Source organism: Phocoena sinus, chromosome X (genome assembly GCF_008692025.1).
Source record: "Phocoena sinus isolate mPhoSin1 chromosome X, mPhoSin1.pri, whole genome shotgun sequence".
NCBI classification, from domain to species: Eukaryota; Metazoa; Chordata; class Mammalia; order Artiodactyla; family Phocoenidae; genus Phocoena; species Phocoena sinus.
In genome coordinates, this window is record NC_045784.1 from 43,965,938 (window position 1) to 43,989,226 (window position 23,289).

General features: G+C 40.3%; 1 protein-coding gene across 1 annotated transcript in view; it reads left to right on the forward strand.

The window, feature by feature from the left end:
- USP27X (ubiquitin specific peptidase 27 X-linked) overlaps window positions 1-23,289 on the forward strand; it is a 61,433-nt gene that overhangs the window by 34,191 nt on the left and 3,953 nt on the right. The window contains exon 4 of the mRNA XM_032618904.1: window positions 23,052-23,261. Coding sequence (XP_032474795.1) covers window positions 23,052-23,261 — 210 coding nt within the window. The remainder of the gene's footprint in view (window positions 1-23,051; window positions 23,262-23,289) is intronic.

The window sequence follows — 23,289 nt, forward strand, 5'->3', positions numbered from 1 at the left end:
TTAGGAAGACACTCTGTCACCAAAAAGCTCTGGAAATGTCAGTCAGAATTTTCTGTATATGGCAGTAACTGTGATATACCCACTTGAAGCCAAATAGAGAGGGAAGGCTGAAGAAGCTTTTCCTTCATGCAGGTATCTGATGCTGTGCCAGGAAGTTTTAAGAATAACAACAGGAATGGAGTTAATGGGTCATTTCAGTTGAACTGTTCCCTGGTGGCTACAGTGGGCCTAGGACCACAGAGTGGAGAGACAGAATTTGCTCTGATAGTTGCCGACTAGAGAGCCTTTGCTATTGGCAGAGAATACTGATAACGGTTTTCAAACTTCCACAGAGTAATGCTTTCTTCCGATGAATTCTTATTCCAGGAAACCTTTTTTGCATGCAAGGCTTCTTTCACTCAGCTTAATGTTTCGAGGTTCATTCATGTTGTTCCAGGTATTAGTGGCTTGTTCCTTTCCATTGTTTAGTAGTCGCCACAACAACCAACCCAGCGACCACATGACTCTTTTTGAATTATAGTTTTCTCAGGGTATATGCCCAGCAGTGGGATTGCTGGGTCATATGGTATTTCTATTTGTAGTTTTTAAGGAACCTCCATACTGTTCTCCATAGTGGCTGTACCAATTCACATTCCCACCAGCAGTGCAAGAGTGTTCCCTTTTCTCCACACCCTCTCCAGCATTTACTGTTTCTAGATTTTTTGATGATGGCCATTCTGACTGGTGTGAGATGATATCTCATTGTAGTTTTGATTTGCATTTCTCTAATGATTAATGATGTTGAGCATTCTCTCATGTGTTTGTTGCCAGTCTGTATATCTTCTTTGGAGAAATGTCTATTTAGGTCTTCTGCCCATTTTTGGATTGGGTTGTTTGTTTTTTTGTAATTGAGCTGCATGAGCTGCTTGTAAATTTTGGAAATTAATCCTTTGTCAGTTGCTTCATTTGCAAATATTTTCTCCCATTCTGAGGGTTGTCTTTTGGTCTTGTCTATGGTTTCCTTTGCTGTACAAAAGCTTTCAAGTTTCATTAGGTCCCATTTGTTTATATTTGTTTTTATTTCCATCTCTCTAGGAGGTGGGTCAAAAAGGATCTTGCTGTGATTTATGTCATAGAGTGTTCTGCCTATGTTTTCCTCTAAGAGATTGATAGTTTCTGGCCTTACATTTAGGTCTTTAATCCATTTGAGCTTATTTTTATGTATGGTGTTAGGGAGTGATCTAATCTCATACTTTTACATGTACCTGTCCAATTTTCCCAGCACCACTTATTGAAGAGGCTGTCCTTTCTCCACTGTACATTCCTGCCTCCTCTATCAAAGATAAGGTGACCATATGTGCGTGAGTTTATCTCTGGGCTTTCTATCCTGTTCCATTGATCTATCTTTCTGTTTTTGTGCCAGTACCATACTGTCTTGATTACCATACCTTTGTAGTATAGTCTGAAGTCAGGGAGCCTGTTTCCTCCAGCTCCTTTTTTCATTCTCAAGATTGCTTTGGCTATTCGGGGTGTTTTGTGTTTCCATACAAATTGTGAAATGTTTTGTTCTAGTTCTGTGAAAAATGCCAGTGGTAGTTTGATAGGGATTGCATTGAATCTATAGATTGCTTTGGGTAGTAGAGTCATTTTCACAATGTTGATTCTTCCAATCCAAGAACATGATATATCTCTCCATCTATTTTTATCATCTTTAATTTCTTTCTCAGTGTCTTATAATTTTCGGCATACAGGTCTTTTGTCTCCTTAGGTAGGTTTATTCCTAGATATTTTATTCTTTTTGTTGCAGTGGTAAATGGGAGTGTTTTCTTGATTTCACTTTCAGATTTTTCATCATTAGTGTATAGGAATGCAAGAGATTTCTGTGCATTAATTTTGTATCCTGCAACTTTATCAAATTCATTGATTAGCTCTAGTAGTTTTCTGGTAGCATCTTTAGGATTCCCTATGTAGAGTATCATGTCATCTGCAAACAGTGACAGCTTTACTTCTTATCCGATTTGGATTCCTTTTATTTCCTTTTCTTCTCTGATTTCTGTGGCTAAAACTTCCAAAACTATGTTGAATAAGAGTGGTGAGAGTGGGCAACCTTGTCTTGTTCCTGATCTTAGTGGAAATTCTTTCCGTTTTTCACCATTGAGGATGATGTTGGCTGTGGGTTTGTCATATATGGCCTATATTATGTTGAGGAAAGTTCCCTCTATGCCTACTTTCTGCAGGGTTTTTATTATAAATGGGTGTTGAATTTTGTCAAAAGCTTTCTCTGCATCTAATGAGATGATCATGTGGTTTTTCTCCTTCAATTTGTTAATATGGTTTATCACATTGATTGATTTGCGTATATTGAAGAATCCTTGCATTCCTGGAATAATCCCCACTTGATCATGGTGTATGATCCCTTTAATGTGCTGTTGGATTCTGTTTGCTAGTATTTTGTTGAGGATTTTTGCATCTATGTTCATCAGTGGTGTTGGCCTGTAGTTTTCTTTCTTTGTGACATCCTTGTCTGTTTTTAGTATCAAGGTGATGGTGGCCTTGTTGAACGAATTTGGGAGTGCTCCTCCCTCTGCTATGTTTTGGAAGAGTTTGAGAAGGATAGGTGTTAGCTCTTCTCTAAATGTTTGATAGAATTCGCCTGTGAAGCCATCTGGTCCTGGGCTTTTGTTTGTTGGAAGATTTTTAATCACAGTTTCAATTTCAGTGCTTGTGATTGGTCTGTTCATATTTTCTATTTCTTCCTGATTCAGTCTTGGCAGGTTGTGCATTTCTAAGAATTTGTCCATTTCTTCCAGGTTGTCCATTTTATTGGCATAGAGTTGCTTGTAGTAATCTCTCATGATCTTTTGTATTTCTGCAGTGTCAGTTGTTACTTCTCCTTTTTCATTTCTAATTCTATTGATTTGAGTCTTCTCCCTTTTTTTCCTGTTGAGTCTGGCTAATTGTTTATCTATTTTGTTTATCTTCTCAAAGAACTAGCTTTTAGTTTTATTGATCTTTGCTATCGTTTCCTTCATTTCTTTTTCATTTATCTCTGATCTGACTTTACGATTTCTTTCCTTCTGCTAACTTTGGGGGTTTTTTTGTTCTTCTTTCTCTAATTGCTTTAGGTGCAAGGTTAGGTTGTTTATTCGAGATGTTTCCTGTTTCTTAAGGTGGGCTTGTATTGCTATAAACGTTCCTCTTAGAACAGCTTTTGCTGCATCCCATAGGTTTTGGGTCATCGTGTCTCCATTGTCATTTGTTTCTAGGTATTTTTTTATTTCCTCTTTGATTTCTTCTGTGATCACTTCGTTATTAAGTAGTGTATTGTTTAGCCACCATCTGTTTGTATTTTTTACAGATCTTTTCCAGTAATTGATATCTAGTCTCATGGTGCTGTGGTCGGAAAAGATACTTGATACGATTTCAATTTTCTTAAATTTACCAAGGCTTGATTTGTGACCCAAGATATGATCTATCCTGGAGAATGTTCCATGAGCACTTGAGAAAAATGTGTATTCTGTTGTTTTTGGATGGAGTGTCCTATAAATATCAATTAAGTCCATCTTGTTTAATGTATCATTTAAAGCTTGTGTCTCCTTATTTATTTTCATTCTGGATGATCAGTCCATTGTTGAAAGTGGGGTGTTAAAAGTCCCCTACTATGAATGTGTTACCGTCAATTTCTCCTTTTATGGCTGTTAATATTTGCCTTATGTATTGAGGTTCTCCTATGTTGGGTGCATAAATGTTTACAATTGTCATATCTTCTTCTTGGGTCTATCCCTTGATCATTATGTAGTGTCCTTCTTTGTCTCTTGTAATAGACTTAATTTAAAGTCTATTTTGTCTGATATGAGAATTGTTACTCCAGCTTTCTTTTGGTTTCCATTTGCATGGAATACCTTTTTCCATCCTTTCACTTTCGGTCTATATGTGTCTCTAGGTCTGAAGTGGGTCGCTTGTAGACAGCATATACATGGGTCTTGTTTTTGTATCCATTCAGCCAATCTGTGTCTTTTGGTGGGAGCATTTAGTCCATTTACATTTAAGGTAATTATCGATATGTATGTTCCTATTCCCATTTTCTAAATTGTTTTGGGTTCTTTATTGTAGGTCTTTTCCTTGTCTTGTGTTTCTTGCCTAGAGAAGTCCCGTTAGCATTTGTTGTAAAGCTGGTTTGGTGGTGCTGAACTCTCTCAGCTTTTGCTTGTCCGTAAAGGTTTTAATTTCTCCAACAAATCTGAATGAGAGCCTTGCTGGGTAGAGTAATCTTGGTTGCAGGTTTTTCTCCTTCATCACTTTCAGTATGTCCTGCCACTCCCTTCTGGCTTGCAGAGTTTCTGCTGAGAGATCAGCTGTTAACCTTATGGGGATTCCCTTGTGTGTTATTTGTTGTTTTTCTCTTGCTGCTTTTAATATGCTTTCTTTGTATTTAATTTTTGACAGTTTGATTAATATGTGTCTTGGCGTATTTCTCCTTCGATTTATCCCGTATGGGACTCTTTGTGCTTCCTGGACTTGATTGACTATTTCCTTTCCCATATTAGGAAAGTTTTCAACTCTAATCTCTTCAAATAATTTCTCAGTCCCTTTCTTTTTCTCTTCTTCTTCTGGAACCCCGATAATTCAAATGTTGGTGCATTTAATATTGTCCCAGAGGTCTCTGAGACTGTCCTCAGTTCTTTTCATTCTTTTTTCTTTATTCTGCTCTGCAGTAGTTATTTCCACTATTTTATCTTCCAGGTCACTTATCCGTTCTTCTGCCTCAGTTATTCTGCTATTGATCCCATCTAGAGTATTTTTCATTTCATTTGTTGTGTTGTTCATCTTTGTTTGTTTCATCTTTAGTTCTTCTAGGTCCTTGTTAAATGTTTTTTGCATTTTGTCTATTCTATTTCCACGATTTTGGATCATCTTTACTATCATTATTCTGAATTCTTTTTCAGGTACACTGCCTATTTCCTCTTCATTTGTTAGGTCTGGTGAATTTTTATCTTGCTCCTTCATCTGCTGTGTGTTTTTCTGTCTTCTCATTTTGCTTATCTTACTGTGTTTGGGGGTCTCCTTTTTGCAGACTGCAGGTTCGTAGTTCCCGTTGTTTTTGATGTCTGTCCCAAGTGGCTAAGGTTGGTTCAGTGGGTTGTGTAGCCTTCCTGGTGGAGAGGACTAGTGCCTGTGTTCTGGTGGATGAGGATGGATCTTGTCTCTCTGGTGGGCAGGTCCACGTCTGGTGGTGTGTTTTGGGGTGTCTGTGGACTTATTTTGATTTTAGGCAGCCTCTCTGCTAATGGGTGGGGTTGTGTTCTTGTTTTGCTAGTTGTTTGGCATAGGGTGTCCAGCACTGTAGCTTGCTTGTCGTTGAGTGAAGCTGGGTGTTGGTGTTGAGATGCAGATCTCTGAGAGATTTTCACCGTTTGATATTATGTGGAGCTGGGAGGTCTCTTGTTGACCAGTGTCCTGAAGTTGGCTCTCCCACCTCAGAGGCACAGTATTGACTCCTGGCTGCAGCACCAAGAGCCTTTCATCTACACGGCTCAGAATAAAAGGGAGAAAAAGTAGTGAGAAAGAATTATTTGAAGTAGAAAGAAAGAAAGAAAGAAAGGAGGGAAGGAAGGAAGGAAGGAAGGAAGAAAGAAAGAAGGAAAGAAGGAAAGAAGGAAAGAAGGAAAGAAAGAAAGAAAGGAGGGACGGAGGGAGGGACAGTGGGAGGAAAGAAGGAAGGAAGGAAGGAAAAAAGAAAGAAAGAAAGAAGATAAAGTAAAATAAAATAAAGTAAAATATAATAAAGTTATTAAATTAAAAAATAATTATTAAGAAAAAAAAAACGGACGGATAGAACCTTAGGACAAATGGTGGATGCAAAGCTATATAGACAAAATCTCACACAGCAGCATACACATACACACTCACAAAAAGAGGAAAAAAGGAAGAAATCATAAATCTTTCTCTCAAAGTCCACCTCCTCAATTTTGGGATGATTCGTTGTCTAAAAGAGGGAAGGAAGGAAAGAAAGAAAGAAAGAAAGAAAGAAAGAAAGAAAGAAAGAAAGAAAGAAAGAAAGAAAGAAAGAAGGAAAGAAAGAAAGAAAGACGATAAAGTAAAATAAAATAAAGTTATTAAAATTAATTATTAAGAAAAAAATTTTTAAAAAACGGACAGATAGAACCCTAGGACAAATGGTGGAAGCAAAGCTATACAGACAAAATCTCACACAGAAGCATACACATAACACTCACAAAAAGAGGAAAAGGGGAAAAAATCATAAATCTTGCTCTCAAAGTCCACCTCCTCAATTTGGGATGATTCGTTGTTTATTCAGGTATTCCACAGATTCAGGGTCCATCAAGTTGACTGTGGAGCTTTAATCCGCTGCTTCTGAGGCTGCTGGGAGAGATTTCCCTTTCTCTTCTTTGTTCTCACAGCTCCCAGGGGCTCAGGTTTCGATTTGGCCCAGCCTCTGCGTGTAGGTTGCTGGAGGGCATCTGTTTTTTGCTCAGACAGGACGAGGTTAAAGGAGCCGCTGATTCAGGGCCTCTGGCTCACTCAGACGTGGGGGGGGGGGGGAGGGGCGCGGAGTGCGGGGTGAGCCTGCGGCGGCAGAGGCCAGTGTGACGTTGCACCAGCCTGGGGCTCGCCGTGCGTTCTCCAGGTGAAGTTGTCCCTGGATCCCGGGAACCTGGCAGTGGCGGGCTGCACAGGCTACCCGGAAGAGGGGTGTGGATAGTGACCTGTGTTCGCACACAGGTCCCTTGGTGGTGGCAGCAGCAGCCTTAGCGTCTCCCGCCCGTCTCTGGGGTCCGTGCTTTTAGCCGCGGCTCGCGCCCGTCTCCGGAGTTCATTTAAGCAGCGCTCTTAATCCCCTCTCCTCGTGCACCAGGAAACAAAGAGGGAAGAAAAAGTCTCTTCCTTCTTTGGCAGCTCAAGACCTTTTCCCGGACTCCCTCCCAGCTAGCCGTGGTGCACTAACCCCTTCAGGCTGTGTTCACTCAGCCAACCCCAGTCCCCTCCCTGCGCTCCGACCAAAGCCCTAGCCTCAGCTCGCAGCCCCACCCGCCCCGGCGGGTGAGCAGACAAGCCTCTCAGTCTGGTGAGTGCCGGTCGCCACCGATTCTCTGTGCGGGAATCTCTCCGCTTTGCCCTCCGCAACCCTGTTGCTGTTTTCTCCTCTACGGCTTCGAAGCTTTCCCCCTTCGCCACCGGCAGCGTCCGCCCGCGAAGGGGCTTCCTAGTGTGTGGAAAACTTTCCTCCTTCACGGCTCCCTCCCACTGGTGCAGGTCCCGTCCCTATCCTTTTGTCTGTGTTTATTCTTTTTTCTTTTGCCCTACCCAGGTACGTGGGGAGTTTCCTGCCTTTTGGGCGGTCTGAGGTCTTCTGCGAGCATTCAGTAGGTGTTCTGTAGGAGTTGTTCCACGTGTAGATGTATTTCTGGTGTATCTGGGGGGAGGAAGGTGATGTCTGCGTCTTACTCTTCCACCATCTTCCTTCTTTTTTTCTACTACACATTCTTGATTACCATATAGGAAATCTTAAAATCAGGCATTGTGATTCCTCTAACTTTATTATTCTATTTCAATATTATTTTAGCTATTCTAGTTCCTTTGCCTTTTAATATACGTTTTAGGATAACTTTCCCTACATCTGTAAAAAAAATCTTGCTGGAATCTTCATAGGAATTACATTAAATAATGCTGTATATAAATTTGAGGGAGAATTGACATCTTTATATGTTGAGTCTTCCAACCCATCAACACAGTACATCTCTCCACCTATTTAGAAAGAGAGAGCTTTTTCTCTAGGTATTACACATACATAGCTTATCATAGTCTCCTGGTAGCAACATTTTCCCAGTTTGGATGAACTGTAGAAACCTTATTCTAGTTCATTTATAATATTATTGCCTTATATATTTCCACTGCATACATTGAAGACCACATCAGATAGTATTTACAATTTTTGCTTCAACCATCAAACATAATTTAGAAAAGTCAATTGGAGAAGGAAACTCTGTTGTATTTATCCATATTTTTACTCTTTCTGTTATGCTTTTTCTCCATCCTGATGTTCCAAGGTTCCCTCTTTTATAATTTCTTTTCTGTTTAGACAACTTCTTTTAGCCATCCTTTCAGGGCAGGTTTGCTGGTGGCAAATTCTCTTAGTTTTCCTTTATCTGAGAATGTCTTGATTACCCCTTCATACCTGAAGGATATTTTCACTGGGCATAGAGTTCTCGATTGATAGTTCTTTCCTTCACCTCTTGAAAAATATTGTATCTGTTTCTTCTGAGCTCCATGGTTTCTGATGAGAAATCCTCTGTGATTCAAGTTGTTTTTCCCCTAAAGGCAAGGCATCATCTCCCTTGCTGCCTTTTTATTTATTTATTTATTTTTATTTTTTGCATTATGCGGGCCTCTCACTGTTGTGGCCTCTCCCATTGCAGAGCACAGGCTCCGGACGCGCAGGCTCAGCAGCCATGGCTCATGGGCTCAGTCGCTCTGCGGCATGTGGGATCTTCCCAGACCGGGGCGCGAATCCGTGTCCCATGCATCGACAGGCGGACTCTCAACCACTGCACCACCAGGGAAGCCCTCTTGCTGCCTTTTTATTTGCCCTTTGTTTTCAGAAGTTTGAGTATGATGGGTCTTGGCATGGTTTTTTTTTTTTTTTTTTGCTGTACGCGGGCCTCTCACTGTTGTGTCCTCTCCCGCTGCAGAGCACAGGCTCCGGACGCGCAGGCTCCGTGGCCATGGCTCACGGGTCCAGCCGCTCTGCGGCATGTGGGATCTTCCCGGACCGGTGCATAAACCTGTGTCCCCTGCATCGGCTGGCAGACTCTCAACCACTGCGCCACCAGGGAAGCCCTGCATGGATTTCTTTATGTGTATACAGTTTGGAGTTTGTTCAGCTTCTTGAATTTATTGGTTTACGTCTTTTGGGAATTTTTCAGCCATTATTTCTTTGAATACTTTTTCAGCTCTTTTTCCTCCTCTCCTATTCTAACTGTGATGACACAGATGTTCAAACTTTTGTTATAGTCCCACACATTCCTTAGGATCTGTTCATTCCATCCTTTCCTGCCCCCAGTCTATTTTCTTTCCATTGTTCACACCGGATAATTTCTATTGTTCTATCTTCAAGTTCACTAATTTTTTTTAACATCTTTATTAGAATATGATTGCTTTACAATGGCGTGTCAGTTTCTGCTTTATAACAAAGTGAATCAGTTATACATATACATATGTCCCCATATCTCTTCCCTCCTGCATCTCTCTCCCTCCCACCCTCCCTATGCCACCCCTCTAGGTGGTCATAAACCACTGAGCTGATCTCCCTGTGCTATGCGGCCGCTTCCCACTAGTTACCTTTTTTACGTTTGGTAGTGTATATATATCCATGCCACTCTCTCACTTTGTCCCAGCTTACCCTTCCCCCTCCCTGTATCCTCAAGTCCATTCTCTAGTAGGTCTGCATCTTTATTCCCGTCTTACCCCTAGGTTCTTCTGACCATTTTCTTTCTCCTTTTTTTTTTTAGATTCCATATATATGTGTTAGCTTACAGTATTTGTTTTTCTCTTTCTGACTTACTTCACTCTGTATGACAGTCTCTAGGTCCATCCAACTCACTACAAATAACTCAGTTTCGTTCCTTTTTATGGCTGAGTAATATTCCATTGTATATATGTGCCACATCTTCTTTATCCATTCATCCGTTGATGGACACTTAGGTTGCTTCCATGTCCTGGCTATTGTAAATAGAGCTGCAATGAACATTTTGGTACATGTCTCTTTTTGAATTATGGTTTTCTCAGGGTATATGCCCAGTAGTGGGATTGCTGGGTCGTATAGTAGTTCTATTTGTAGTTTTTTAAGGAACCTTCATACTGTTCTCCATAGTGGCTGTATCCATTTACATTCCCACCAACAGTGCAAGTGTTCCCTTTTCTCCACACCCTCTCCAGCATTTATTGTTTGTAGATTTTTTGCTGATGGCCATTCTGAGCACTGTGAGGTGATATCTCATTGTAGTTTTGCTTTGCATTTCTCTAATGATTAATGATGTTGAGCATTCTTTCATGTGCTTGTTGGCAATGTGTATATCTTCTTTGGAGAAATGTCTATTTAGGTCTTCTGCCCATTTTTGGATTGGGTTCTTAGTTTTTTTGACATTGAGGTGCATGAGTTCCTTGTATGTTTTGGAGATTAATCCTTTGTCAGTTGCTTCATTTGCAAATATTTTCTCCCATTCTGAGGATCGTCTTTTCATCTTGTTTATGATTTCCTTTGCTGTGCAAAAGCTTTTAAATTTCATTAGTTTCCATTTGTTTATTTTTGTTTTTATTTCCATTTCTCTAGGAGGTGGGTCAAAAAGGATCTTGCTGTGATTTATGTCATAGAGTGTTCTGCCTATGTTTTCCTCTAAGAGTTTGATGGTGTCTGGCCTTACACTTAGGTCTTTAATCCATTTTGAGTTTACTTTTGTGTATGGTGTTAGGGAGTGTTCTAATTTCATACTTTTACATGTACCTGTCCAGTTTTCCCAGCACCACTTATTGAAGAGGCTGTATTTTCTCCACTGTATATTCTTGCCTCCTTTATCAAAGATAAGGTGACTATATGTGCATGGGCTTATCTCTGGGCTTTGGTTCCTGTTCCATTGATCTATATTTCTGTTTTTGTGCCCGTACCATACTGTCTTGATTACTGTAGCTTTGTAGTATAGTCTGAAGTCAGGGAGCCTGATTCCTCCAGCTCCGTTTTTCTTTCTCAAGATTGCTTTGGCTATTCGGGGTCTTTTGTGTTTCCATACAAATTGTGAAATTTTTTGTTCTAGTTCTCTGAAAGTTCACTAATTCTTTCCTCTGTCTCTTCTATTCTGCTGCTGAGCCCATCTACTAATTTCTAAAATTTCAGTTATTGCATTTTTTAGTTTTACAAATTCCATTTAGTTTTTTTTATACATTCTATTTCTTTGATGAGACTTTCTTTTTAAAAATTTGTTTCTATTATGTTTGTAATTGCTTATTGAAGCATCTTAATGAACATCTATGTCATATTGTTTCTGTCTTTTAGTTGTCATTTCTCATCAAGCAGAGATTTTCCTGGCTTTTGATATGATGACTGATTTTTGATTGAAATCTTGACATTTTGGATAATATTTTATGAGACTCTGGATGGCATTTAAATCTCTTATTTTTTTATGCTTCTGACACTGCTCTGGCAGGGGTAGGGGAATGCCACTTCATTGCTGCCAGGTGGAGTGGAGTCCTGGTTCCTAATTCTGCCTCCCTTGACACCTGGGGATGAGGATCTCCTCATTAATACCTGGCAAGGTGGGAGTTCTGGCTCTCCCCTATGCCTCTGCTTATACTCTCTCACCCTGGCTGAGAGGAGCAGGAATGCCTTGTAGTTCTCATGACTGCCACTGGCACCACGATGGGGGAGTGATGCTAGTTACTGCTAGATGGCGGTAAAAGTGCTGATTCTCTACTGGGACTCCTCTGATAGCACTCCAGTGGGGAGAAGAGGAGGGGCCCCTTGTTATCACCAGGTGGGCATGAAGTCCTGGCTTTCCATGTAGTCTCCACAGACACTGCATCAAAGGGGCCTTTTTACTGCCCAGTAGGAATGAACGTTCAGGCTCCCAACTTATCTTTCTCTGACACCATCCTAGCATATTACAGCCTACCAAGGGTGGAAGTTTAACCTTTCCATTTGGCCTTTGTTGGCATGGATGGTGGCTCAATTTTTTCTGTGGGATTTGCTTGGAATAGAGTGGTTATTATCTAAAACTTTTCTGTCTTGCAAGGTTGCCCCTTTCCTGGTCCTCTGCCTAGAGAGAGCAGGCTTTTTTTCTTTGCCTTGTCTTTTCTTTTCCTTATTTCCTCTCCTTTTCTTTTCTTTTTTTCCTATACCCATTGATGTTTCCAGGTTTTCAGCTTCTCCAGCACCCAGTATAGGATATATGAAGCAAAACAAAACAGAACAAAACCTCAGGGAACTCACTGCTTTGTCATTCCTTGGGTTCTGAGTTCTAAGCCAGTCTGCTTTCTTGTCTACTTTTCAGACTCTTTTTACGTTTGTTTTATAACCAGTGTCCAGGGTTTTAAACTGTACTTAGCAGGAGAAATAGGGAGAAGTACACCTACCACATCTTTCTAGAAACAGAAGTCTCACTCGTTTTTGTTTTCTTTTTTTCGGTACGAGGGCCCCTCACTGTTGTGGCCTCTCTCGTTGCGAAGCAGAGGCACCAGACGTGCAGGCTCAGCGGCCATGGCTCACGGGCCCAGCCACTCTGCGGCATGTGGGATCTTCCTGGACCGGGACACGAGCCCGTGTCCCCTGCATTGGCAGGAGGACTCTCAGCCACTGCGCCACCAGGGAAGCCTTCACTTGGTTTGTTTTTAAACTTCATTTTATTATGGAAAAATTTAAACATACACAAAGGTAGAGAAATTAGTAGAATGAATCCCCTTTAATCAGCTTCAACAATTTTCAATGTTTTGCCAATCATGTTTTATTTATTTTCTCCACCCCAAGGTTTGTTGCAGTCTTTTAACTCAAATCCTAGATATAATATTACCTCATTCAGTGTGAGTGTGTATCTATAACAGAAAATAGGTTTTTTAACATAACCACATGCCATTATCACAATTTACTAACTAATAATAATTCCTTAATGTAATTAAATACTAATTCATATTCAAATTTTCCTGATTGTTTCAAGAAGTATTTTTAAAATTGATTTTTTTCAAAATAGGACCCAAACCAAATGTAATGTTGCATTTGGTCATTATCTCTCTTAAGTCTCTTTTAAAAATCTTTAAATTTCCTAAGCTAGGCACAGAAAGACAAATACTACATGGTGTCACTTATATGTGGAATCTAAAAAAGCCCAACTCATATATCTGAGAGTAGAAGGGTGGTTTCCAGGGGTTGGAGGGTGGGGGGATGGGGACATGTTGGTCAAAGGGTACAAAGTTTTAATTATGTAGGATGAATAAGTTCTGGGGATCTAATGTACAGCATGGTCACTGTAGTTAATAATGCTGTACTGTATACTTGAAATTTGCTAAGAGAGTAGATCTTAACTGTTTTCACCATTAAAAAAAGGTAACTATGTGAGGTGATGAATATGTTGATTAGCTTCATTGTGGTAATCATTTCACAATGTATACATATATCAAAACATCACATTGTACACCTTAATATATACAATTTTTATTTGTAAATTATACCTCAATAAAGCTAGAAAAGAATTTGTAAGTCTCCCATCTTTCTTTTCCTCATTCTCTCTTACTTTCAATTAAAAATACACTTTAATTTTTAGAGCAGTTTTAAGTTTACAGCAAAATTGAGTGAAAGGTACAGAAAATTTCCATATACCCCCGTCCCTCACATATGCATAACCTCCCCCATTATCAACAACCCCCACCAGAGTGGTACATTTGTTATAATTGATGAACTTACCTTGACACATCATGATCACCCAGAGTTCATAGTTTACATTAAGGTTCATTCTTGGTGTTGTACACACTTTGGGTTTGGATAAATTTATAATGACATGTATCCACCATTATAGTATCATACAGAGTATATTCAGTGCTCTAACATCCTCTGTGCTCAGCCTATTCATTCCTACCTCTCCCTAACCCCTGGCAACCACTGATATTTTTACTGTCTCCATAGTTTTTCCTTTTCCAGGATGTCATGTAGTGGAATCATACAGTATTAGTTTACCTTGTAGTTGTTTTATTTAAACATTTATTGTTTTCCTCATCTTCTTTTAAATGCCATTTATCATTTAAAAATGGGTCATTTTTCCTATAAAAAATTCCACATTCTGGATTTTGCTGATTGTTTCTTAGTGGTGACACTGAACTTGTTCTTCTATTTCCCATATTCACCATCAACTGGGAATTAGAGCTAGATACTTGATTAGATTTAGGTTCAGTTTTTTTATTTTTGGCATCAATATATAATAGGTGATGCTGTATGATTCCTACTGCATCACATCAGAAGGCACATAATATCTAGCTGTCCCACTCTTAGTGAAGCTAAAATTGATCAGTGGGTTCAGGTGGTATCAACCTGATCCTTCCATTGTAAAGTTCCCCATCATCATTTGCCTAATCTTTTTTTTCAATCCATTCATGATCATTGCCCTAGATTAGTGGTTCTCAACCAGAGGTGATTTTGTCCCCCAGGGGACATTTAACGATGTCTGAAGACATTTTTGATTGTCACAAGTGGGTGTGTGTGTGTGGTACTAATAGCATCTAGGGAATAGGGACCAGAGATGCTGCTAAAAATCCTACAATGCATATATAGTCCCCAAATAAGGAATTATCTGGCCCCAAATGTCAATAGCACTGGGGACGAGAAACCATGGCCTAGATTTATTATTTCACTAGGGATTATAAATAGTGATATAGTAATTCTATCATTCCTTCTGCATTTGCTATCTGGAATTATTGCATAAAGAAGAATATCATTAACTATGGGAAAGGTGGGATAAGTTCTTAATTTTTATCTTTATTAATTTTTGCAACAATAATTTGGTGCCCTAGCATCACCCAGGGGTGACCAATGTTTTTTTTTTTTTGGTTTTTTAAATTTATTTTTGGCTGCGTTGGGTCTTCATTGCTGCGTGTGAGATTTCTCTAGTTGCGGCGAGTGGGGGCTACCCTTTGTTGCAGTGCGCTGGCTTCTCATTGTAGCAGCTTCTCTTGTTGTGGAGCATGGGCTCTAGGCACACAGGCTTCAGTAGTTGCAGCACGTGGGCTCAGTAGTTGTGGCTCGTGGTCTCTAGAGCGCAGGCTCAGTAATAGTGGTGCATGGGTTTAGTCGCTGCGCGGCATGTGGGATCCTCCCGGAGCAGGGATTGAACCCATGTCCCCTGGACTGGCAGGCAGATTCTTAACAACTGCACCACCAGGGAAGTCCCACCAATGTTTTTTAATGTCATTATGAACTCATATTTTATACATTTGCTGGTTGATTAATTGCAGATTTTTTGATGCTCTAATTGTCCAATATAGGCAAATAGGAACTCCCCTTCATCTTGGATCCTGTGTTCTTTTGACATGACTACTTTAGTCTTTGCTATCTTCCTTGCTCTTTGACAAAAAAAGATGTCCCAGGGGCTTCCCTGGTGGCGCAGTGGTTGAGGGTCCGCCTGCCGATGCAGGGGACACGGGTTCGTGCCCCGGTCCGGGAAGATCCCACGTGCCGCGGAGCACCTGGGCCCGTGAGCCATGGCCGCTGAGCCTGCGCGTCTGGAGCCTGTGCTCCGCAATGGGAGAGGCCACGGCAGTGAGAAGCCCGCGTACCGGAAAAAAAAAAAAAAAAAAAAAAAAAAAAAAAAAAAAAAAAAAAAGATGTCCCAGGATCATTTTGTACATTTCCTGTTAAATACCTATAAACAATTATTTCTTCAAGGAAGATTGGTTCCTTTTGGTAGGAAATGAGATTTAGAGACCACAATCTAGGCATTAAATATACACACTGCTAGTAGGTTGTCATTGCTGCTATATCTTTTCAGTGGACAGAGCTAGGAAATATTTATTTTTAGAAAGAGAAAAATAAATAAATCATAAGTTCATAATGTTTCTGTAAATATTTGTATTTCCTAATCTTTCTTACACAAAAGCTAACATACTACTGTATATATAATATTCTATACTTTGCTTTTTCCACTTAACAATATATCCCAAATATTACTCCTAAATATTATATAGAAATCTATCTCATTCCATAGTATTCCATTTCATTTTATTAAAATTTTTTTGCAGCTTTCCATTTTATGGCTCCACTAGAATTTATTCAACTGGTTCCCTAGTGGTGGACATTTGTTTTCTCCCAGTCTTTTGTTATTTCACATAGTGTTGCCCTGTGCATATGTCATTTTGCACTTTGTGCATAGTGTTGCACTTTGTGCATAGTGCTGCCTTGTGTATGTGTCATTGTACTTTTGCTGGTGTATGTTTGGTTTAGATTCCTAGAAATGGGACTACTGAGTCAAATAGTGAGTGCATATGTAATCTTGCTAGACATTGCTAAACTCCCCTCTGTTGAGGTTATATAATTTTGTCTATATTGCTTTTTGTGGTTTTAAAAACGAATAATACTTACTTGCAACTAGTAGATAAATAGATCTTGGTGATCTAATGCACAGTGTAGTGAATATAGACAACAATATTGTATTATAATCATCAAACTTGCTAAGAGACTAGATCTTAATTATTCCAACCACAAGAAACAAATGATAATTATGTGATGTGATAGAGGTGCTAACTATCTCTACAATGGCAATCCTATTACAGTATATAAATGCATCAGATCAACACATTGTATACCTCAAATTAACACAATGTGGTATGTCAAATATATTTCAATAGAAGTAAATGAAATAAATAAGAATTTAAAAAATAAAAATAGGAATAAGGTTTTGAAAAAGAGGAGAAAGTGTGATTAAGATTTTAAGTACCAGTTTTGGTACAATACTACAAGATCTACCTTTCCCACACTTTGAACTTGAAAGAGACATTTAGAACAAGCACAGGAAGTCAGATTCCACACTTTGGTGAATGAAATGGGAGAATATGTTCTTCATTGTGCCTCTGTCTAAACTCAGACCCAGGGCCATGCTATATTCCACAGGGCCAACCTCCAGCACTGGAAAGAGATTTTGGGATTCCAGTGTTTTTCTAAAAGGCAGAGGTAAGATAAGTGGTTGGCCAGATGTGCATCAGCATGCAGGAGGCTGTTCAGAGCCCATGTTATGAAGCAGAGAGGTAAGGAATCAAAAGTGTAAGTCATTGCAGCAACACAGATGGACCTAGAGATTATCATACCAGGTGAAGTAAGTCAGACAGAGAAAGACAAATATCATATCACTTATATGTGGAACCTAAAAAAAATGATACAAATGAACTGATTTACAAAGCAGAAATAGATTCACAGACATAGAAACCAAATTTATGGTTACCAGAGAGGAAAGGGCAGGGGGAGGGATAATTTAGGAGTTTGGGATTAGTAGATACAAACTCATACAAACTACTATATATAAAATAGATAAAAAACAAGGACCTACTGTACAGCACAAGGAACTATACACAATACCTCATAATAACCTACAATGGAAAATAATCTGAGAAAATAATATATTATATATATGTATAACTGAATCACTTTGCTGTATGCCTGAAACTAACACAACATTGTAAATCAACTATAACTCAATACAAAAAAAGAAAGAAAAAACATATAAGTCAAATGGGGCAGCAGTCTGAAGAGGTATAGTCAGAGATGCTGAAGACTGAGGGAAGCTAAGAAACAGACTACTGGAAGCAATATGTGGTGAAAACTGGGAAAGTGGCTGGTTAGCATATGATGCAGTATATAACCTACATCTTTGCTGTCATCCCTCACAAACCTGACTTTGCTCTCTCTATGAGCCTTTCCTTTCTTTCAGCCAACAAAAGGCCTGGGCCATTGGAATCACATGGGTGAGGCTACCCAGGGCTCTATGTGTGCTTGAAGAAGGACTTAACTTCCATTCTCTGCCCCCTTCCACACCACTAGGCCTGCTGCTTCCTTTTGTGGGGCTTGCATCTCCCGGAAGCCTGTGGTGGATCCTGATGAGCCCATCACTTAGTTCCCTGGTTGCTGGTATGGTTCTGGGGATGCAGGGTGCAAGGCCCTGTCCTGCTACAATGATGAGCAGGGCTGCTGAGCTGGCGACCTTGGTCATTATGACCAGGCCAGGAGGCTGGCTATTCCTGAACTTAGGGCAGCTTGACATGGCCGAAATGGGATGGGAAGAGCCCAGCTGACCAGCTCCCAGACCTAAGGGCCTTAGTGCTGAGTGAACTTGCCTTTTTCCCTTTCTTTAGCCCAGTGAAGACTTGCGGACCACTAGTGGGACGTCAGGGGCCTGGACAAAGTAGGTTTCAGATATCTTATTGTTGATAGTAGATATATTCTGAATGGGAACAGGTATAGAAGCTGAGAGTAAGCATGAGCAAATTCAAGGTACTTATTGTTTTTGTGCCTTGGTTTCATTTGTAAAGTGAGAATAATATTGGGACCTACCTCATCAGGGTGTTATGAAGTTTAAATAACTTAGTAAAGTACTTATCAAATAGGGGTGCCTGGAGTATCAGAAACAATAAATGTTAGTTACTTTTACTATTATTTGATTATAATTATTGTATGTAAATCATAAATTATATCATGTCATTCCCTTGCTAACCCCCCCAATGATTCCCATCATAATTGGGATAATATTCAAATCCTATACAATGGTCTATGAAGCTGCAGGTGATCTTGTCCCTGCCTACATCTCTATACTCATCATCTCGTACCACTCTCCGTCTTCCAAATTCAAGCCAATCTGGCCATATTTTCATTTCTTAAAATCATCAAGCTTCTTGTCTCAGGACGTTGCACTTGCTCTACATGTTTATACTCAGAAAAACAAAACAATACAACAACAAAAAACCTGAGAAACTAAAAATCCAGAATCCATAAAGTTTGTGAATCTTGACTACATAATAATATTAAACACCATATGTTTAATATCACCAAATGAAATAAAATACAATAGTTAAATGATAATTGGGAAAATAAACATATGACAGCCAAAGGACTAATACCTAGTAATCTAAACTCTAGATTCCAACTGCTGGGTTTGAATCCCAGGTACATCATTTACTAGCTGTGTCACCTTGGGTCTCATTCAATCTCTCTATGCCTCAGTTTCTTCATCTGTAAAATGGGGATTTAACCAACACCTACTTCTTAATATTGTAGTGAGGGTTAAGCAATTTAGTAGAATGACTCTTGGTATACTTCAAGCATCATGTAAGTTTTACTTATTATTAGGGTTACTAAGAAGCCAAAAGAAAACTAGGCAAAGGATGTAAACAGGCATTTCTCACAAAAAAGGTAATACAAAATAATCAGTAAACCTGAAAATATGGTTGACTTCACTCATGATGAAAAGCATTAATTTGTTTATTTCACATGTATTTACATATGTTTTAAGTGCCAAAGAGGCATTGGGAATAGAATAGTGAACATCTTATTCTCATGGAGTTTACATTATAGTAATTGTGTGTGTGTGTGTGTGTGTGTGTGTGTGTGTAATATTTAATACATCATGTGGTAATAGTGTTTTGAAGAAAAATAAAGCAGGGATAGGGTATCATTTTATATAGAGGCCAAGGAAGGACTCTGAGATAAGGTGATAGTTAAGCAGTGATCTGAAGAAGTGAGGGAGAAAGCCATGAGGATTTCTAGGGCTAGAGCTTTCCAAGCAGAGTGAACAATAAGGGCACAGGCTTGGAAGCAGGAGCCAGCTTAGCTTATTCAAGGAACAACAGTACGTAGAGTTTGTTTGAGGCAAGGCTGAGTTGATAGAAAATGAAGTCTAAGAGACTGAGGCCAGATTCTACAGGGCTTTACAGAACAGGATACGGACTTGGGACTTCACTAAGAGTGAAATGGAAAGCCTGCTGTCACTTGGGAAATGTATTCAGCTACGCATAACAGGGATCCAAATAACAAAGGCTTAAATAGGATGATGGCTCAAGTGTTATATTGATTCCAGGACACACCATTATTTGATGTACCAAGAAAGAGGGAAAAAATGCTGGCAAATATCCACAAGCTGTCATTCAAAGATTTCAGAGATGTTGAAGCATGAAGAGATGTACCTTTTAGAGTTGGTAACATATGGCATTTTTTTCTCATGTAAGATTAGGTCCTGAGGTAATCAGTTGTTTGGTTGCAAGATGGCTACTCAGCTATAGCCATTAAATCCTCATTTCCAGGAGGAAGAAGGAGAAATGAAGAAGGGGGAAATGCCTTTTATTCTTCCATATTAATTTTGTAAAATTCTCCTCCAAAAAACTCATTGGAATTTTTATTGGCATTGCCTTGGTTGTGTAGATCAACTTAGAGAGTGCTGCCTAATGTCCAGCATATAGTGCTAAGTTGCTGATCCATACGTATATTACAGTCTCATTTATTTTTCATAAAAAGGATAAATGTATAAAACATGCTTGTATTTGCATAGAAAATTTCCCAAAGGATACATGACAAACTGTTAATAAGTGGTTATTTCAGGGGAATAGAACTGGGTTTGATTGGCAGGGAAGAGAGCGGCTTTAACTTTTCATGTTATGCCTTCTTTTATCCCCCTTTTAAAAACCACAAATATTGTATATATTACAATATATATATATATATACAATAATATATACAATGTATATATTATTTTATAATAACAAATATAAACCAGCAACCTTAAAAGTGGAGTGTGGGGCTTCCCTGGTGGCGCAGCGGTTGGGAGTCCGCCTGCCGATGCAGGGGACACGGGTTTGTGCCCCGGTCCGGGAGGATCCTGCATGCCGCGGAGCGGCTGGGCCCGTGAGCCATGGCCGCTGAGCCTGCGCGTCCGGAGCCTGTGCTCCGCAACGGGAGTAGGCCACAACGGTGAGAGGCCCGCGTACCACAAGAAACAAAAACAAAAACAAAAACAAAACAAAACAAAAAGTGGAGTGTGTATTACCCTGGGGCTATAGGACTTTCCAAGGGGTAAATAAGCACTTACAGTTTTAAGGGGATCGATTTCTACATCCTCAAATTTCATTTTCATATTTCCTAAAATTGATCTGCCAGAGAACACACTAGCAGTGGAAGAATCAAGCTGGATCTCTTTTTCCATCTCCCTTTTCACAATAGTCCTTTTTGCACTTTACAAAAGAAAAGCATATCTTTGAAAAAATCCTCAGGGAACCAGAGAGACAGTTCCAAACACTGCTGCCGATGGTGAAGAAACAAATTGCTCTAACAAATGAATATATTGGTATCAAATCCTTTTGCAATTCAGATGGCTTCCAGTAAAATTGAAAGCGAACCCAATGGAGCTGTCAGCTGGCTAATCATGAAAAATGATTTTGAAGGTAAATCATTGTGTAATTTCCCCCCATATATCTTCAAAGGAGTTCAAATATTTGAGTGATACTGCTAAAACAAAATATCCATTCCCATTTACTTATTTATATAAAAGAGGTTTAACGTTTAACCAAAAAAAAGTAGGAAGAGAATTGATGCTGAATCCTGCCTCACTCTAAAAGTAAGCAATATTTATCTATGGATACACCAACCTTTAAAAAAAAAAGACTTATCTATCTTTAGTAAATTTTTGTTTTTATGTTTAATAATTACCCATCAAAATTTGTAATATGTTTACAATTTTTTTGATCTGTCATATTGCAATACTAATTGTCATGATAACTTGAGCAAAAGTAAATTCTGAACAACACTTAGAGCTTTAGGATCAAAGCAACATTTAAATAGCAAAATATACACATATTTTTGCTGCAGGGAAATACGATAGGATAATCAATAAAAGCATTTCAAGTGCAAAAATATATATTATAAAGATAAAATTCTATTAGAAGAATAAAATGGAATTGAGAATCCAGGGAGAAAAGGGAAAATGTACACCTCCCAACTATCAAAGAAGAGCTCAGTTATGAATTTTTAAAACATGACGGTGGCTCTCAAATCACTAACGTATTTAGGTTTCACTGCTTTCACGTAAAACTGTCACATTTTGTTTGTGAATGTTAATATCTGTCAGAAATCACATTATTTGCAGCTTGACATTTTGGATGCAAAATTTGAGATGTCAACCTAAATGTGTGTGAAGGAGCACAACGTTAAAAAATATTTTAGAGAGCATTTTGATATAAACCAAGTTTTATATAAATATACAAAACAAATATTAGAGGGAGCATCATATACTCTTTTGCCACCTTGTGGCCAGAGTTGTATTCAACCCTAGGCACGGCAGCTGTAATGAGGAGGGGGGTCTCTTCTTAGGTCAGTCCCTCTGGCTAGCCTTCAGTCAGGTCTTTGTGAGGCAGAGATGGTGGCATTCGCCCAGGACTGAATCCAGACCCATACAAGCACAAAGCATCGAAAGGATTATGCTGACCCCCCCCACCCGCCCCCGCATGTGATTCAGAGCAAAAGCAACATGCAATCAGGAAAGGAATGTAAGGAAGTACAATAAAATTCTGACTTTTCCCATGAGGACTGTTTAAAAAAAATTGAATGTCAAACTGTTTCTGATATTCTTTTCTTGATTCTTTTGTTTTTGGTGTCTCTTCTCTGCTGGTGACCTAGACACTTCCTCAGTCTGCCTTTTGGGGAACCCAGCCCTGATTCTGGCCCTGGAGCATGTGTGTTTGGTACAGCTCCTAGTACAACACCTGGTCTGGGTTGGAGCTGAATAGACATTTGTCGAGTGAGTGAATGGTGGCAGAGTCGCCCCCTTCCATTCCAGAACATGCTGGACGTGGGGGCTTCTGCAGGAAGATGATCCGTAAAGCAGTCAGGTTGCCATGGTTAGTCTTCAGTGGCAGATAGCCTTGGGTGCACTGAGATGTTTAGGTCTCTTTGACGTCTGTTACTCTGTGGAGGTGGGATGAGAGTATCTCCTGTGCTTCCCCGCCCCCACCCTTGCAGGAACAGGATTCCTTTAGTGGGTGCATTAGTTGCAGTTCCTCTTGTTGCAGGCCAAAAAGGGCAGGCATTTATTGGAAGGATGCTGAAAGGGGAGGCACCAGGGCAACTCTGGGGACCTCAGGTGTATGGGAACCAGCATCCTATCCTCCTTAGGGGCTCCTGATTCCTGACAACCACCTCCTGCTGCTGACCCCAGGAGGCCTAGGCGCGTCCCCCTACCTGGAGGAAGGGGCCAGGTGGAGGGGTGCTATCCCGCGCTAACCAGGGAGAACTCTGCCACAATGTAATCAGGCAGCACAGCCCCACGGGCCGGGCAGTGCAGTGTGTACTGGGCCAAGGCCAGCTTTCACCAGGACTCAGGGGCCAGACTCTTCCTGGAACAGTCTCCCTGACTCTCGAGCATGGGCTATCTGCTTCTCCTGAGCCTTGTGCTGACGCCTGCCCTGGGCTGCACTCCCCGGGACCAGCACCTGCGGTCGCTTCCCAACATCCTCCAGCTGCCCAAGACCTAAGCCGCTTGTTCTGGGCTCAGTCTTCGTGGGCCCCTTGGTGCTGCTGCCCACCGCCAGCAGCTCTCAGTGCAGCAGCGCCTCCCAGACGCGTGGCTGCCCACTCCCCCCACCGGTAGCTCCACAGATGGAAGCTGCTTCCCCGCCCCTCCCACCTGCTGCCCGACCCGGGTCTCTGCTACGGCTTGAGGGTCTTGGGACAGTGTCCTGTAGTTCAGGCCCCTCTCTCAGCTGTAGGGGAGATGCCAGCAGCAGGCATGG